The sequence below is a fragment of the Pelophylax lessonae genome, assembly GCF_965119305.1.
Source record: "Pelophylax lessonae genome assembly, chromosome: 6".
NCBI lineage: Eukaryota > Metazoa > Chordata > Amphibia > Anura > Ranidae > Pelophylax > Pelophylax lessonae.
The window spans coordinates 249,456,381-249,469,478 of NC_138773.1; the positions used below are offsets into that span (position 1 = coordinate 249,456,381).

The 13,098-nt window shown below is 44.9% G+C and overlaps 1 protein-coding gene across 1 annotated transcript in view; it reads left to right on the forward strand.

Moving 5' to 3' along the window:
* Positions 1 to 13,098, forward strand: part of LOC309558730 (dynein axonemal heavy chain 11-like) — a gene marked incomplete at both ends in the record, with an annotated part of 1,130,439 nt that overhangs the window by 791,690 nt on the left and 325,651 nt on the right. The window contains one exon of the mRNA XM_082261779.1: positions 10,226 to 10,360. Within this exon, the coding sequence (XP_082117905.1) occupies positions 10,226 to 10,360 (135 nt within the window). The remainder of the gene's footprint in view (positions 1 to 10,225; positions 10,361 to 13,098) is intronic.

Here is a 13,098-nt window from a genome sequence, read left to right on the forward strand (position 1 = left end):
TAAAATTCGCCGTTCGCGAACGGCGAACGCGAACATCGGCAAATGTTCGCGAACCGCCATAGACTTCAATAGGCAGGCGAATTTTAAAACACACAGGGACTCTTTCTGGCCACAATAGTGATGGAAAAGTTGTTTCAAGGGGACTAACACCTGGACTGTGGCATGCCGGAGAGGGATCACGCATAAAAAAGTTCTTAAAAATTATAATTTTTTGATAGAGAGCCAATTATTGAAAAAAATTAAAAAAAAAATAAAAATAAAAAATTTCTTTGGATTTAGCATCTGGGGGGTCTAAAAAGTGTACAGTTCTGTAGCATGTCCAGAACCCCTAAAAAACAGCATTTTTCTTATATTTTCAGGAATACGGCTTCTCTGCGGCTGGCTTTTTCTCTTGCAGGCATTTAGCGGGCATTTTTTTAGGCAGGCATGTCATTTTTTGTATTTAGTGTCTGGGGGGTCTAAAAAGTGTACCTGTCAAGTTTCAGCTCTGTAGCATGTCCAGAACCCCTAAAAAACAGCATTTTTCTTATATTTTCAGGAATACGGCTTCTCTGCGGCTGGCTTTTTCTCTTGCAGGCATTTAGCGGGCATTTTTTTAGGCAGGCATGTCATTTTTTGTATTTAGTGTCTGGGGGGTCTAAAAAGTGTACCTGTCAAGTTTCAGCTCTGTAGCATGTCCAGAACCCCTAAAAAACAGCATTTTTCTTATATTTTCAGGAATACGGCTTCTCTGCGGCTGGCTTTTTCTCTTGCAGGCATTTAGCGGGCATTTTTTTAGGCAGGCATGTCATTTTTTGTATTTAGTGTCTGGGGGGTCTAAAAAGTGTACCTGTCAAGTTTCAGTTCTGTAGCATGTCCAGAACCCCTAAAAAACAGCATTTTTCTTATATTTTCAGGAATATGGCTTCTCTGCGGCTGGCTTTTTTTCTTGCAGGCATTTATCGGGCATTTTTTTAGGCAGGCATGTCATTTTTTGTATTTAGTGTCTGGGGGGTCTAAAAAGTGTACCTGTCAAGTTTCAGCTCTGTAGTATGTCCAGAACCCCAAAAAAACAGCATTTTTCTTATAATTTTTAGTAGAAAACTAATGCAGTGTCTTTCCAGCTGTCTTTTTTTCTTTCTGGCAAGCTGAAATATGATATGCCAAGGCAAACATGCCTATCAGTTGAGCTATGACACAGACAACACTGCACACATGGGGAAATATGTAAAACAAAAAACAGGAAAAGGAAATTAGGTGACGGTCACAAAACATGATATTGTGATTGGCCAAATAAAAAGTCGCCTCGCGATGAGGTCGCGCCAAAGTCGCGCTAAGTCGCACCAAAGTCGCACTGGAAGCGACGCTACTTTAGTGGTAGCGGCAGTGTAAACCAGCACTAAAACATCCAGTGTGTGAATACGATCAGGTATGATGTTTTATCGGTCAAGTAGTGTAAGGGTTACGCCCGTCGCCCGCTTCACAGTGACAGACCAAACTCTGACAGACCAAACTCCCCGTTTAACAGTCAGTCAGTCCATTTGCACAACCGCAAACTCCCCATTTGCACAAGGTTGGATACCAAGCTAGCCATGTCCCGTTCCTTGTCCTCACTGACAGCATTGAAGGTCTCTTCCTCCACCCAGCCACGTACAACACCAAGGGTCCCCGAAAGGTGACAACAAGCCCCCTGGGACGCCTGCTGTGGCTGGTATTCCACCTCCTCAAAGCCACCTTCCTCCTCTGACTTCTCTTCTTCAGACTCCTCTCTCTGCGTTGCCACAGGTCCAGCAATTGACAACGACAAGGCTGCTTCTGGTGGTGATGGGGACCACAACTCTTCCTCTTCATGCTCATCTACAGCCTGATCCAGTACTCTTCGCAGGGCACGCTCCAGAAAAAACGCATATGGGATGAGGTCGATGATGTTGCCTTGGGTTCGACTGACCACCAGGGTTGTCACCTCCGCAAAAGGACGCATGAGCCTACAGCCATTGTTCATGAGCATTCAGTAACGCGGCCAAAAAATACCCAGCTCCGCAGAAAGAATGAAAGAAAATGAATGTTTTTTCTATGAAAAATTATCCTGCGGATCGCTTTTGGTCTGTACACAATGAAGCAACGACCTTATCATCTGGGGTGTGCCAACACAATCCTAGAGGTGATCGCTTCATTGTGATATGCAAGCCCCTTCACCACGAGAAGGTAACGATCACGAAGGGGAATTGACACATGTATGTGCCTTTTTTTTTGTTTTTTTGCAGCCACAGTGTAGCACCAGAGGCCAGAAAAATTAGGCATGTACACATGCATGAAAAAGCAGGTATTGTTGCAGCCGCTGCTGTAGCAGCGGCCTGAAAAATTTAGGTTTTAAGGCAGAAAGTGCACTAAAACATTGCGGCTTGAACCGTAGTTGGTGGCGGAGACGTCACGTAAGTCATCCGGCATGCAGAGAATGATTATATACAGCAGCGTGTGGACCATTTTTAGGCCAAGGCATCTCAGTCATCACCAGGCCTTTTTTAGTCAAATGCATCCCCCACTGTCAGTCCCTTCGGGATCCATGCCTCATTCATCTTAATAAACGTGAGGTAATCAAGACTTTTTTGACCTAGGCGACTTCTCTTCTCAGTGACAATACCTCTTGCTGCGCTGAAGGTCCTTTCTGACAGCGCACTTGAAGCGGGGCAGGCCAGAAGTTCAATGGCAAATTGGGATAGCTCAGGCCACAGGTCAAGCCTGCACACCCAGTAGTCAAGGGGTTCATCGCTCCTCAGAGTGTCGATATCTGCAGTTAAGGCAAGGTAGTCTGCTACCTGTCGGTCGAGTCGTTCTCTGAGGGTGGACCCCGAAGGGCTGTGGCGATGCATAGGACTAAAAAAGCTCCGCATGTCCTCCATCAACAAGACGTCTGTAAAGCGTCCTGTCCTTGCCGGCGTGGTTGTGGTGGTAGGAGGAGGATTACTTTCACCTCTTCCCCTGTTGGATTCCCGTTGTGCTGTGACATCACCCTTATATGCTGTGTAAAGCATACTTTTTAACTTATTTTGTAGCTGCTGCATCCTTTGCGACTGCCGGTAATTGGGTAACATATCACAGACTTTCTGCTTATACCGGGGGTCTAGTAGCGTGGCCACCCAGTACAGGTCGTTCTCCTTCAGCCTTTTTATACGAGGGTCCCTCAACAGGCATGACAGCATGAAAGACCCCATTTGCACAAGGTTGGATGCCGAGCTACTCATGTCCAATTCCTCGTCCTCACTGATGTCATTGAAGATGTGTTCTTCCCCCCAGCCACGTACAACACCACGGGTACCAGATAGGTGACAACGAGCACCCTGAGATGCCTGCTGTGGTTGGTGTTCCTCCTCCTCAAAGCCACATTCCTCCTCTGACTCCTCTTCCTCACACTCCTCTTCCAGTGTTGCCGCAGGTCCAGCAATCGATGGTAAGGCTGTTTCTGGTGGTGGTGATGGTGACCACAACTCTTCCTCTTCCTCTTCACGCTCATCTACGGCCTGATCCAGCACTCTTCGCAGGGCACGCTCCAGGAAAAAAACATATGGGATGATGTCGCTGATGGTGCCTTCGGTGCGACTCACTAGGTTTGTCACCTCCTCAAAAGGACGCATGAGCCTACAGGCATTGCGCATGAGCGTCCAGTAACGTGGCAAAAAAATACCCAGCTCCGCAGAGGCTGTCCTAGCACCCCGGTCATACAAATACTCGTTGACCGCTTTTTCTTGTTGGAGCAGGCGGTCAAACATTAGCAGTGTTGAATTCCAACGTGTCGGGCTGTCGCAAATCAAGCGCCTCACTGGCATGTTGTTTCGCCGCTGAATATCTGCAAAGTGCGCCATGGCCGTGTAGGAACGCCTGAAATGGCCACACCCCTTCCTGGCCTGCTTGAGGACGTCCTGTAAGCCTGGGTACTTCTGCACAAAACGTTGCACAATCAGATTCAACACATGTGCCATGCACGGCACATGTGTCAACTTGCCCAAATTCAATGCCGCCAACAAATTGCTGCCGTTGTCACACACCACTTTGCCGATCTCCAGTTGGTGCGGGGTCAGCCACTGATCCACCTGTGCGTTCAGGGCGGACAGTAGTGCTGGTCCGGTGTGAATCTCTGCTTTCAGGCAAGTCAACCCCAAGACAGCGTGACACTGTCGTATCCGGCATGTGGAATAGCCCCTGGGGAGCTGGGGGGGTGCAGTTGGTGTGGAGCAAGACGCAACAGCAGAAGAGGACTCAGCCGAGGAGGTTAGCAAAGAGGAGGGAGTAGGAGGAGTAGAGGAGGTGGCAGCAGGCCTGCCTGCAAGTCGTGGCGGTGTCACCAACTCCTCTGCAGCAGAGCCACGCATTCCATGCTTGGCAGCCGCCAGCAGGTTTACCCAATGCGCAGTGTAAGTTATATACCTGCCCTGACCGTGCTTTGCAGACCAGCTATCAGTGGTCAGATGGACCCTTGCCCCAACACTGTGTGCCAGACGGGACATGATTTCCTTTTCCACAATAGAGTACAGGTTGGGGATTGCCTTTTGTGAAAAATAATTTCGGCCGGGTACCTTCCACTGCGGTGTCCCAATAGCGACAAATTTTTTGAAGGCCTCAGACTCCACCAGCTTGTATGGTAAAAGCTGGCGGGCTAAGAGTTCCGACAAGCCAGCTGTCAGACGCCGGGCAAGGGGGTGACTCTGTGAGATTGGCTTCTTACGCTCAAACATTTCCTTGACAGACACCTGACTGTGGGCAGGTGAGCAGGAACTGCTGAAGGTGAGAGGCGGAGGGGCGGGTTGTTGATAGGGGGCATGGAGGACAGCAGTGGTTGACGTGGCTGAAGATGCTGGACCAGGAGGAGGATGGTGGCTTTCAGTTTGTGTGCTGCTTTTACTCATGTGTTGATCCCATAGGCGTTTGTGATGTGAGATCATGTGCCTTCGCAAAGCAGTTGTACCTAGGTGGGTGTTGGACTTCCCACGACTCAGTTTCTTTTGGCACAGGTTACAAATGGCATCGCTGATATCAGAGGCAGACACACAAAAAAAATGCCACACTGCTGAGCTTTGCAAGGACGGCATTCTGGTGGTGGCAACAGCTTGCGTTGATTGGCGTGCTGTCTGGCTGACCCCAGGTGCCGAATCTACATGCTGTCTGACTGCGCCACTAGCTCCTTGCGATGACCTCCTCCCCCTGCTTCCAACTCGTCTCCTCCTCCTCTCTGTCTCCCCATCTGAACTTTCCCCCTCTTCTTCTGCTCTTCGAGCAGGCACCCAGGTGACATCCACAGACACATCGTCATCATCAGCCGCTTCACTTGACAACTCAGCAAAGGCAGCAGCAGCAGGTACAACATCATCATCATCATCATCACAATGTACGTCCATGTGTATAATGCTGCCTGACTGAGACATATCCCCGTTATCTACATCCTCTGGCACTAATAGTTGCGCATCACTTATTTCTTCCAACTGATGTGAAAATAACTCCTCTGATGGATCAAGTGAAGCGGCTGTGGTGCTAGTGTTGGTGGTGGTGCCGGCGGGCTGGCGAGTGGTAAATTGAGAGGTGCCCGAAGCTGAGCTGGAGGAGGATGGTACATTAAGGTTCCGAGCGGAAGCTGTAGATGATTGGGTGTCCTGTGTAAGCCAGTCAACTATGGCCTCAGAATTTTTTGAGTTCAGGGTCTGTGGTGGCCTCTGAACACTGGGCATTATTCTAGGGCCTAAGGAAATCACAGCACCACGACCACGACGGCCCTTGCGGGGTGGCCTGCCTCTGCCTGTCATTTTTTTTAATGTGTTGTTACTGTTGTACTATGAGTGCAAGCTGCTGTGCCACCTTATATATCAGTGGTGGGTGGGCAGTGGCACAGTACACTCTCTGTGGACCTTACAGCAGTCACTGGCACCCAGGCAACTGCAATTTAAAAAAAATATATATTTTTTTTTACTTTGCAAGCTGCTGTGCCACCTTATATATCAGTGGTGGGTGGGCAGTGGCACAGTACACTCTCTGTGGACCTGACAGCAGTCACTGGCACCCAGGCAACTGCAATTTAAAAAAATATATATATTTTTTTACTTTGCAAGCTGCTGTGCCACCTTATATATCAGTGGTGGGTGGGCAGTGGCACAGTACACTCTCTGTGGACCTGACAGCAGTCACTGGCACCCAGGCAACTGCAATTTAAAAAAAATATATATTTTTTTTTACTTTGCAAGCTGCTGTGCCACCTTATATATCAGTGGTGGGTGGGCACACAGTGGCACTGCAGTGGGCATAGTACACTCTGTGGACCTGACAGTCACTGGCAGCCCAGGCAACTGCAATAATAAAAAATATTTTTTTTTCCAATTTATTGCAACAAGATGCTGTGCCACCGTATATATATCAGTGGTGGGCAGTGCACTGCAGTGGGTACAGTGCACTCTGTGGACCTGACACAGCACTCACTGCAATTATGACAGAGGAAAAAAAAAAAAAAATTTAAAATGCCAGGTACTGTGCCTGTGCCACCCGAAATGAGTGTGGTGTGCACACAGTACAGTCTGTGTTAGGTCTGTGGCCTCTCACACACAGCGGGCAGGCAACTGCAGTCACAGTGTACAATATATATATATATATATATATATATATATATATATATATATAAAAAACTCTATTCCCTTACCAGCCCTTAAAAGGGCTTTTGGGGACGCTAAATATATATATATGTATATATATAAATAAAAAAAAAAAAACCTCAATTACCAGCCCTTAAAAGGGCTTTTGGGGACACTAGATAGATAGAGATATATATATATATAAGAAGAAACAACTCAACTACCAGCCCTTAAAAGGGCTTTTGGGGACGCTAGATATATATATATATATATATATATATATATATATATATATATATATATATATAAAAAAAAAAAATTACACAAATACCAGCCCTTAGAAGGGCTTTTTGGGGTGCTGTCCTTACAGCAGTAGTGGACCAAGAACACTGCAAGACCAGGAACACTGACTAACTGTCCCTAGCTTAACAGCAGCAGCAGCAGCAGCAGCAGCAGCAGCTCTCTCCCTACTCTCACTACACACACTGCTTCAGAATGATCTAAGATGGATGCTGCCCTTGCTTATTTATAGGAGGTGGGAGGGTGTGGGAGGGAGGTATGCTGATTGGCTGGAAATGTGTCTGCTGACTGTGAGGTTCAGGGTCAAAGTTTGCCTCAATGATGTATTATGGGGGGCGGACCGAACATCGCATATGTTCGCCCGCAGCGGCGAACGCGAACATGCGAAGTTCGCCGGGAACTGTTCGCCGGCGAACAGTTCTATACATCTCTAGCGGTCGCCTCCTGGTCGCCCCAAAGAAGCTCCGGACCCTTTTTCTAGGTCGGAGCGACTTGCGTCGCTCCTATTAGAACGGGTCCGCAGCTTCCCTATGGGAGGCGACCTGTGAGGCGACCAGGTCGCCTCACAGGTCGCCCTAGTGTGAACCGAGCCTTACTTTCACAAGGGATGTTTACATTTCTTGTGACAGCAATAAAAGTGATCAGAAATGTTTTTTTTTTTTTTTTAAAGGAACAGTGAAAAAATTAAAAAATAAAACATTTTTAAAGCCCCCTGTCCCTATGTGCTCATGCACCAAAGAAAATGGCAATAATTCTAGCAAAAGACCTCCCCTGTAACTCTAAACTGGTAACTGTTAAAATTTTTTAAAGCCTATGGTAATTTTTGAGTACTGTAGTTTGTCGCCATTCCATGAGTGCGAGCAAATTCATAGTGTAACATGTTAGGTATCTATTTATTCGGGCGTAACATAATTTTTTACAACATACAAACGAACTGGGCTAACTTTACTGTGTAGTTTTTTTTTAATTCAGTGAAGTGTATTTTTTCCCAAGAGAAATTGCGTTTGAAAGACTGCTACGCAAATACCGTGTGAAATAAAACATTGCAATGACTGCCATTTTATTCTCTAGGGTCTTTGATAAAAAAACTATATATAATGTTTGGAGGTTCTAAGTACTTTTCTAGCAAAATATACTGATTATAACTTGTAAGCAACATATGTGAGAAATAGGTTTGTTCTTGAAGTGGTTAAATAGGTAAGGGACAGAGTCACCCAATGACGTCAACATGCGTACCTGTCCCCCTGTGACATCATCAACCCAGCATGTCCCAATCAGTAATGCCACAAGGGGGTGGGGTCGCCCGGTGGAAGAGGCCCTTGTCCCCATCAACATGGGGACAATGTGCTTTTAGTTGGGATTCCCCTTAGAATCCGCCATTTTTTTTTTAAATGTTGGCGTGGGTTTCTACTTAGATTCCATACCAGACCGAAGGGCCTGGTATGGATTGGGGGGATCCCATGCTTTTTGCATTCTTTTTTTTTATTGCCTGGATTCCTTTGTTTACATTTCAGCTCTCAGGTCTCATTGGTTGTTAAGGACGCGGCCAGCTCATTAACAGCCTGCTATACTTAACAAAGAATTTGAAACAATACTCAGGTAGGCCAAGGCATTTAAACAATGCCTAATTGGTACTAAGGGGCCAAAAATGTTCCAAGAAAATATCCCCCACACCATTACATCACCAGCCTGAACCATTGATACAAAGCAGGATGGAATCACGCTTTCATGTTAATTACGTCAAATTCTGACGCTACCATGTCAATGTCGCAGATGAAATCAAGACTCATCAGACTAGGCAATGTTTTTCCAATCTTCTGTTGTGCAAGTTTGGTGAGCCTGTGCGAATTGTAGCCTCAGTTTGCTGTTCTTAGCTGACAGGAGTGGTATCCGGTGTGGTCTTCTGCTGTTGTAGCCTATCTGCTTTAAGGTTCAATGTGCTGTGCGTTCAGAGATGGTATTCTGCATACCAAGGCATTTTTGTCCACACAACTGCCACTCACTGGCTATTTTATCTTTTTTTTTGGACCATTCTCTGTAAACCCTAGAGATGCTTGTGTGTGAAAATCCCAGTAGATCAGGAGTTTTGGAGATACTCAGACTAGCCCTTCTGGCACCAACAACCATGCTATGTTCAAAGTCACCTAAATCCCCTTTCTTAACTATTCTGATGCTTCTGCAAGTCATCTTTATCACGTCAAGATGCCTAAATGCATTGAGTTGCCGTCATGTGATTGGCTGATGAGCAAATATGTGTTACAAAGAACGAGAACAGGTGTACCTAATAAAGTGGCCGGAAAGTGTAAATAATAGGTGGTATCCCAGTTTGTCTGCAAAAGTGGAAATACCCTTTAAGGATTCATATACATTGGTGCTGGGTACACAGTACATCATGTCCTTCAGTCTCTTGCACTAGCTTCCACAAGGGCTTTCTCCTGGGTATAGAGGAGCCTACTCTGGACAGTAAATTAGATGAACCCTGGAATGAACCTTGATCCTGCTATTGATTAAAGTGTTGGGGACATTGAAACCCAACTCCAGTACAATACAGTTTGTATTTCCTCTTCAGGTTATGGGATTACTACTTTTATGTTAGAAAGACCTTTCCAATTAGGACCTTCCTGCTGTTTGAGGAAGTCAGTGGAATGGCAACTGCAGTATCTCACAGTATCAGACAGTATCTGCAGAATAGAAGCAGGTAGCAATGTGCATTGTAGTTTGTTATTCTTCCATTGTATACTGTATAACTGACCTACAAAGGATTTATTTTCCTTAGCCAAATGGAAATCTATATCTAGCACATTTTGAATGTAAAATCAGGTATAGCACTATGCACATTTTATCACACATAATAAAAATCCTAGATCTCTTCTTTGGGTTTGATACACTGAAAGTGTTTCTAAAATGTTTTATACATGCCTGGACTAAAGTGTGCTAACTTCTACACATTTTTTGTTTATAGTGGTTGATTTACTAAAGGCAATTAGGCTGTTCATTTTGCAAGGGGATTTCCTTCAAAGCTTTTATCAAATTTCATGCAAGGAGAAAATAACAGCATTTTTGCTTGTACATGATTGGATGATGGAAGTCAACAGAGTTTCACCTCATTTACTAAGCTCTTCGGAAAATGCCTTTGTAAAATATACAGTGTATTTGTCTTTACTAAATCACTAGTGTTTATTGCCTGCTAAGTGTGCTACTGTTCCTTTATTTGTTAAATGTTATTTATGATGTGTTAGGCAGATATTAAACTCTACAAATTGACTGATGTTTTCATCTGTCTATAAAGTTTTTGTAAAACGAGGACTCTGCTCTATCTCCGCTTTCTTCATTTACAGGAGCTAGACACCAACCTGGCCGCCTTAACAGCTGCCTTCGAAAGAGCTACCGCAGAGAAAATCCGCTGTCAAGAGGAAGTGAACAGAACTAACAAGACCATTGAGCTGGCCAACAGATTAGTGAAAGGTCTGGAGGTGAGGTCCTACAGGGCAGGCTAATGAAGCAACCTACAGAAAGTACTTCTTTGTTATACACTACTGATCTGGCAATAACAGAAGCACTTAGCTGGGAAACTGATGAGCTGAAAGGAATTATATCATTATCATGCATTTATTTTCATGGCAGAAACATGTTTCTGACCTTACTACATTTCCAGCATCTCTTTGTTGAGCTTCAACAAGGATGTAAAATGCTTTGCCTGAATCAGAAGCAGTACATTTTGGAATATTAAGTATTATGTACCCGCTGTAAATGTGATTAATTAAAATGCAAGAAATGCTAATAACAATAAAACAATGTTAATGGAGCTTTTAAGGGCCAGTTTGTCCATCACTAGGCCAGTTAATTAACCCTTAAAGGATAAAGACCATGCCATCAACTCTTTGTGAACTACTTAGGGCTGGTACAAAGAGGGTTAATTAATCATGACATTCATTAACAGTTTTGGGTTAAGTGTTATTTTTAGGACAAAGCATTGACTCTCTGATTTTTATTTCTAGATCTGGAAGATATTAGACATATTTCCTCCTGACATCAATTGTAATCCAGTCACTAAATTATTCAAATTCCAATAATGCTCATTTAAAGATTAATTTAATGTTTTTTTCCTATGCTTGACTGTTACTTAATGTAACATTGTAACAGAATGTGATTGAATTTCAATCGCAAAGCCAAACAAAGGGGAAGGTAAGAGGTAGAAAAACACATGACAACAATTTTCCTAAATTTTATTTATTGTATCGAGTTTGGGTGTAGACAATCCTAGTTGGGATGTTGTGGAATATAGTGCCCTGTGAAAACCTATACTGTGTGTAAAGGCCCGTACACACGTAGCGATTGTCGGCCGTAAATATTCGGCCGCCGAACGATCGGCCGATTGTAGGCTTGTTAGTATGATGCTTCCGACAACCGACTGCGACTTTTTCGGCCGAACAGAATCGGGTGTGCAGGCTATAAAATTTTTGTTGGCCGTCACCAGAACGGCCGATTGTTCGCCAGTCAGTACAGAATTCGGCCAACTAACAGCAGATGAGCAAGACTGGGCATGCTCAGAGAAGAAAAAACACGTGGAAAGTTAACCATCACATGACATCACTTCTGCAGTTGGCTGTTGTTGGCCGACAAAATTCGTGTGCAGTCTTTAGCACTTTTCAACCAACAGGACAGCACCGGACAAAAGACGGCCGATCGTTCGGCCCACATTCGGTACGTGTGTACGGGGCTAAACTGTCCATTGCTGACCTCCATTCTGGAAGTTTTCTTTGCCTGCCCTCCTAAAGTGACCCTGATGCCAGGTTGTAAAGCAAGACTAGTCCCCCCGTTAAATAGCATGTCCCCCTTTTGTATGTGTGGAGGGTGGTGAAAGAAGGTGCAGCCTTGATTAGAAGGGAGGTTGGGTTTGCAGGCACAGGGGATGTTAAGATAAGGGAGGTTCCAAGTGCAATGGATACGGGGAAAAGGGGGGTGCAGACACAATAGATGCTGAGAGAAGAGGGATGTAGATATGGTGGATGCAGAGAGAAGAGGGCTGTGAGTATAGTGGGTGCTGAGAGAAGGGAATGGCGAGTGTTAAGACATGGCAAGTGTTGAGAGAAAGGGGGCTGCAGTCTCAGTTGGTGCTGAGAGAAAGGGGGTATAGGTGCAGTTAGTAAAGGGGAGCTGCAGTTGCAGTGGGTTCTAAAAGAATAGGGACTGTAGGCACAGTAGGTGGTAGGACAAATATAGGTGGGTCCTGACAGAAGGTGATGCAGTTACTGGTAAAAGAAGTGAGGGGGGGGGCAGATGCGGTGGGTGCTGAAGGAAAGGGAGTGCAGGCATAGTGGGTGCAGAGCTGTTTCTGCTAGTTGCTCGCTGTCAGGTCATAGATCATAGAATTCTGATAATAGATGTGTCAGATGAGAATCATTTGGGTGGATTTACTAAATGAAAATAGACTGTGCACTTTGCAAGTGTGGCATCTGCAAGCGCAGATGCACTCATTTTCCCCAAAGCTTAGTAAATGTGCTTACACTCTTCCATCATCCTTTCCTTGATCTGATTGGGTTGGGTATTCTTTACAAAGTGAAACCCTACCATATTACATTTACTTAGGAAAATAAGTGCAACTGCACTTGAAAAGTGCACAGTCTATTTGCATTAAGTAAATCAATCCAGTTTCTTAAATCAACCCAGTTAAAAAATGTTATCCTGTATCCACAGGCTCTTCCTTGACAGAGGGAAATAAGCCAAATTAGAGAACAATTCATTGTAGCGAGATTCAGCAGGCTTTTTGCTGTACTTCTAGACAGAACTGCAATCTCTGGTTACATGTATTTTCTAAAAACTCTAGGGGAAGTTTTGCACCTAGTATTCTGGTGCACAAAATGAATGCCAGGATTCAATTTAGGATTTCAATAGATAGGTTGTAACCTCTGAGTGAGTATCAAAGCAACATTGCTTTTACATTGCAACATTTCTAAACTTTCTCTTTAGCTAGTGTTGCAGCTTGCCTATAAGCCCAGCCAGCACATTTCGATTGGCCCACCACTATGAAGGACCACCTCAGAGGCCAATAGGAAAATGTAGAAAGTACAAAAAGGCAGACAAGCGTTAATGCCAGAGCTTTCACTGTAAGAATGGCCTGAGATTGGGCCATAACAAAAAGGTTTTAGAGAGTCCTGCATGTATGTGTGCTTTTAGGAGCCTGCTTCTCATACATGCCTCGTTTTTGCAA